The sequence below is a fragment of the Bison bison genome, unplaced genomic scaffold (assembly GCF_000754665.1).
Source record: "Bison bison bison isolate TAMUID 2011002044 unplaced genomic scaffold, Bison_UMD1.0 scf7180017864352, whole genome shotgun sequence".
Classification (NCBI taxonomy): domain Eukaryota; kingdom Metazoa; phylum Chordata; class Mammalia; order Artiodactyla; family Bovidae; genus Bison; species Bison bison.
The window spans coordinates 6,549,665-6,555,368 of NW_011494924.1; the positions used below are offsets into that span (position 1 = coordinate 6,549,665).

The 5,704-nt window shown below is 45.7% G+C and overlaps 1 gene segment (V, D, J or C); it reads left to right on the top strand.

Moving 5' to 3' along the window:
* Nucleotides 1-587, top strand: part of LOC104999496 — a 1,466-nt gene extending 879 nt beyond the window's left edge. The window contains 1 exon segment of the V gene segment in view: nt 97-587. Within this exon segment, the coding sequence occupies nt 97-587 (491 nt within the window).
* The last annotated feature ends 5,117 nt before the right edge of the window (nt 588-5,704 follow it).

The following is a 5,704-nucleotide window of genomic DNA, read 5'->3' on the forward strand; positions in this document are numbered from 1 at the left end:
CTGGTCTCCTGCACTGCAGGCAGACTCTTTCCCACTGAGCCGCCAGGGAAGCTTCCTGATGGCCTCTTTGTTCACCTCCTCCATCCTCCTTCACAGGCCTCGTGGATGCACAGGTAACCCAAACTCCAAGATACCTGGTCAAAAGGAGGGGAGAGAAAGTCGTGATAGAGTGCATACAGAACATGGACCATGAGAGAATGTTCTGGTACCGACAAGACCCAGCGCTGGGGCTGCGGCTGCTCCATTTCTCAATCGATGCTGGCACGGTTGAGGAAGGGGATGTGCCCCATGGGTACAGCGTCTCCAGAAAGAAGAAGGAGAGCTTCCCTCTGACCCTGGCGTCTGCCACCACCAACCAGACGTCTATGTACCTCTGCGCCAGCAGTGAATACACAGCGCAGCACGGCCACATCCTCTCTGCACAAAAAGGGCGGATGCAGGAAGCGGGGTGGGGGGACCATGAGTCAGGGCCCGAGTTATGCTGCTCCTACGGCGCGTGTGTGCCCATTGGAAGAAAGGCAGACAGTAGGGAGGGACCAAGCCCACAGCCACACTTCTTGGCCAGGGCAGCACAGGCTAGTTTTTAAGCCCCCATCACCACCCTTTTCCAAGTCAGGGGCCATTCTGGAGTGGACCTGCCCGATCTTGTATGTTGTTCCCAACCTCAAGTCATGAAACTCAACCCACACCGGGAGGACTCCTCTCTCAGATCCACACCAGGGAACTTCTCCCCTACCATTTTTTTTATTATTATTAATGTATTAGTCTTTGAAATTATATTTCAACTGTAAGGGTCTCAGGTTATAAAAAGTGGTGATGTAATTTTTTTAAACATCTATTTAGAATTTTTACAAAGGCAAATTAGAGCTTCGTTGCTGTTGTGCTTGTGCTCATTCATATCTGACTCTTTGAGCCCCCCCGGGACTGTAGCCTGCCAGGCTTTTCCATCCGTGGAATTTACCAGGCAAGACGGCTGCACGCAGAAATGAAGACCCAGCACAGCCAAAACTAAATAAAAAGCAAAATAAATAAATAACATGTTTACAAATTATAGTTTAACATTTAAAAACAATTTTATTGAAGTATAGCTGTTTATGCCCTGCTGCTGCTGCTGCTGCTAAGTCTCTTCAGTCGTGTCCGACTCTGTGCAACCCCATAGACGGCAGCCCACCAGGCCCCGCCATCCTAGCATTGGTTAAATCCTTTTTTTCCTTTCCTTTCCTATCCTCTTCCTTTTACTATACATTTGCTACCCTGCTCAGTATCTTTGCACTTTTTAAAAATATTTTTAAAATTTTTATTATTTATTTATTCTTTTTTTTTGGCTGTCCTGGGTCTTCATTGCTGTGCAGGCTTTTTCTAGTTGCCGCAAGCCAAGGCTACTCTTCTTTGCCACGTGCAGGGTTCTCCTAGTGTGGCTTATCTTGTTTCAGACCTCGCGCTCTAAGCACATGGGCTTCAGTAGTGGCACGCACGGGCCCTGGAACATGGCTCGGCAGTTGTGGCACACAGGCTTAGTTGCCCCGAGGCATGAGGGGTCTTCCCAGACCAGGAATCCAAACTATGTCGCCTGCATTGGCAGGAGAATTCTTAACCAGTGGACCACCAGGGAAGTCCTGAGTAGCTTTACTCTCCACTGAGGACAGTCACACATTGTCAACCCCTCCCTGATATAAACTTGGTCAACCATATGTGCTGATTCCGGAGAATGTTTGGGGAATCCAAATTCTGTTCATTCAGCCTATAAAGGAAAACTGAGAAAAGGGAATCTTTCTCCACATTCTCTGAGTGGTCGGTAATGACTGAAAAGTTCTGAGAGAAGGAATAAGCTAGGATGCAGGAGGTGGTAAGAGTTCGGTTGTAACGAGGCCACAGCAGGGCTCCCTCACTTTCTCCCTCACCTCCAGGAAGAAGAGAGTTACTCCTAGAAGCTGACCTAGAAGAATGAGAAAAGCTTTTCCCAAAGGCCCTGCAACCTCTCATAGCATCTCATCAACCTGCATTATGTCTCATGTTCCTTCCTGAACCAGTTACAATCAGGTTATGATGGTTTTGATTTACTGAAATGCATCCAGGTCTATTCATGGAACAGGAAACAAGGTCAGAGTTGTCTAACCTAATGGGCAGCATGGGAGAGAGATAGATAACTAATCAAACTTATCAGCATTCTCATAGGAAGGAGACAGAGGAGATTTGTATTCTATGGATGACTAACAATCACGAGGGCTTCCCTGGTGGCTCAAACAGTAAAGAATCTGCCTGCAATGCAGGAGACCCAGGTTCAATCCCTGGGTCAGGAAGATCCCCTGGAGAAGGGAATGGTTACCCACTCCAGTATTCTTGCCTGGGAAATCCCATGGACAGAGGAGACTGGTGGGCTACAGTCCATGGGGTCACAAAGAGTTGGATACAACTGAGCAACTAACACACACACTCACACACAACAATCATGAGTGCTGTCCCCCACATATTTCTGGCTTCCCCGCTTCCTGACACATGATGGGATTGTACTTCCTGGCTTCTGGAGGTTGGAGGTGGGGCAGGGCATGAGGCTTGTTGCCGAGAATGAGCAATAAGTATAAGTGACACATTACTGCCAGGCCAGAACGTTTTAGCAGCCAATGCAAGATTTCCAGACCCCTCTTTAGTTCTGCCTGAGAGATGAGCGAGTTCTGGAGATGGTGGCTTCAGAGGGGCCATCGCCTTGCAGTCTCTGAGGCAGCTGCAGTCGAGGACTCAGACCCCTGGGCTGGCCATTGGGAATGATGCATACACACTATTGATGCTATGTATGCAATAGATAACTAATGAGAACCCGTTGTATACAGCACAGGGAACTCTACTTAATTGCACTGTGGGAAGGAAGTCCAAAGAGAGGGGATATGTACACTTACGGCTGATTCATTTTGCTATGCAGTAGAAACTAACACTACATTGTAAAGCAACTATACTCCAATAAAAAACAATTAACATTTTTTTAAATTCTTTTTCAGGACTTCCCTGGTGTTTCAATGGCTAAGACTCCACACTCCCAAGGCAGGGAGCTGGAGTTCGATCCCTGGTCAGGGAAATAGATCCTTCATGTTGCATCTAAGAGTTCCAACACCGCAACCAAGACTGAAGATCCCACGGATTTCAACTAAGACTTGGAGCAGCCAAATAAATAATAAATACAGTTTTTAAAATATATATTTTTCATAGTATTTGCATCCCTAGCCCTGGAACTGCATTTCTAGGTCTCTTTAGCTGAGGCCTTGGGCTTTGGGTGGAAGATTTTCTCAGCCCCTCTGCTGAGGCCTCCTCCTAGGAGAAGGAGGGGGAGTCCGGGGACACTTTCCCCTCTAATTCAGCTTCAGGTGCTTCTAGATCCTAGCTCCCTCTCACAACCTCCTCCCCACCTCAGGGCCCAAAGAGTGTTTTGTCTGGAGCTCTCTCAACGGTGGGAAGACCCCCACTCCTGTGCTGATCCACCTGACCCTTGAGCAGCGCCTCATTACATCTGGGAAACGGAACAGGGAGTCAGGGCTTTCTTCCATTTTAGACTCTTGCTTGTGCCCTCACAGTAAATCACTAGGCAATTGTCTGAAGAATTTAGGATTGCTAAAACAGAAAAAGACTGGGTTATTTTGGAAGAACGTTTGATATATTTGATCAAGAGATTTTAATGTAGTTAATGTTTCATGTCAAGAAAAAATTGGATTATTCTATACCTTTTACCTGGTAGCTCAGCTGGCAAAGAATCTGCCTTCAGTGCAAGAGACTCCAGTTCAATTCTGTGGTTCACATTTCCTCCTTTTTAATAGAAATTTTTTGCACAGTTTTACTTTTCTAAAATATTGGCAAATCCCATAATCAATTTTTATTACTAACATATTAGAATTAACCACCACCCAAAAACAACAAAAGTTATTTTAAAGTACATCTTACAACAGATGGCATCTCAGAACCAAAGAACTAAGTTAGTTTTGCAGGGATCTCTTTCTAGGGATCCCTCATTTCCTTTAGGGCATTAGGCCTATAGTTGTCAGCCATCCACCAGCTTCTACTCTACTAAGGCACGAGTAACTGAACGTGAGGCAACCTCTTGTGGTACCTGTGCTAACTTTTGAGCTTTGGTATCATGTACACATGGATCCGTGTCCTGCTTCTGCTGCTTAGTCACAAATTATGTGAACTTGATCAGGTTACATAAAAATCTTTGGGATTAGATGGTTGGATTAGCATCATGAACTCAATGGACATGAGTTTGAGTAAGCTCTGGGAGATGGTGAAGGACAGGGAAGACTGGAGTGCTGCAGTCCATGAGGCTGCAAGGAGTCGGTCACAACTGAGCGACTGAACCGAACTAAATCTATAAACTTGCCTAATCTGTAAAATATGGGTTCATAGTTGCCTAAGTACCCTAATTTATAGACAGTCTGAAATGACATGTGTAAAACAGAGTAAGTGTTCAAAAAGACTGGCTTAGCTTTCACACAAGTATTAAGCTGTTTCAGGAAGTTGCATGATAGAGGAAACAACTGGATGATTAAATGGACCACAGCACTGTGGCCGAATTTTACAGACAGAGATCTGTCTTATAGTCCACAATGAGCTGCAGTATAATAGCAGAAAAGTGAAAGTGAAAGTCGCTCAGTCATGTCCAATTCTTTGCAACCCCATGGACTGTATCCATGGAATTCTCCAAGCCAGAACACTGAAGTGGGTAGCCTTTCCCTTCTCTAGGGGATCTTCCCAACCCAGGGATTGAAACCAGGTCTCCCACAAATAGCCATTAAGTAAAGAGGAACCAAATAGTTATAACTGAAATGACCAAAATGAGAAGTGAGAGACGATAGAGGTAGAGTGCACTTAAGTTGTGAATTAATAAATGAGGGAGGTGAGAAGAAAAGAGGTGATGAAGATGAACTTCTGAGCCTAGACAACAAGACAAGTGGGGGGTACCGTTTATTAAGAGGAATGAATTCAGGAACAGGAGTCAGTTTACCAGAGTAGGTATCAGGGAAAGAAAAATCAGTTCAGTGTGGAATAACCGAAATACTCAGCCAACGGTTGCAATTCTGAGTTATGTTACCCTAGTATTCTAAAATCTTACCTTTAGTTATCTGAGGTCAATACTGCATCCCATTCTTGCTTTATACCGAGGAGTAGAACATGAGTGGTGCTCAACAATGATGGATGGGAAGTGGCAGAGGTTGCAGTTGCAGGCTAGGAGCCTTGTGAATAAAGATCCAGCCCAAGTGAAGAGCCACACAGCTCCACTAGGGGGCAGACGAATTGTCTCCATGTTCTGCAGAAACTAGGCTTCCTGCCACAGGCGAGGAACAGAGCCGGTAGGGAAGAGCTACACGGTGGTGAAGGAAGAACTTGAATTTGATGTGTTAGTGCCTTTTCTCTGCGGAGAGGCAAGGCTGTCACCTAAAGATGTTGACTTTTCTGCTGCTTCTCCTGGAACTGGGTATGGCCTTATCCCGGGGGAAATTTGGGGTGAATATGCATGCTGAGGAGTAGAGGGTCAGCAGATGAGATGACCCTCTCGTGAGGATCATAATGAGATGATGAGATGACCCCAATCAAACAGCAGAGAGATGTTCTATTAGGAAATCCTAACACAGTAACTGCTGGAAGAGCAAATCCAGAGTGGAGGCAGTGCTCCAGGGCTGATTGCAAGCCAAGGTGAGACTGGAGCAAATAGTAGGAGACC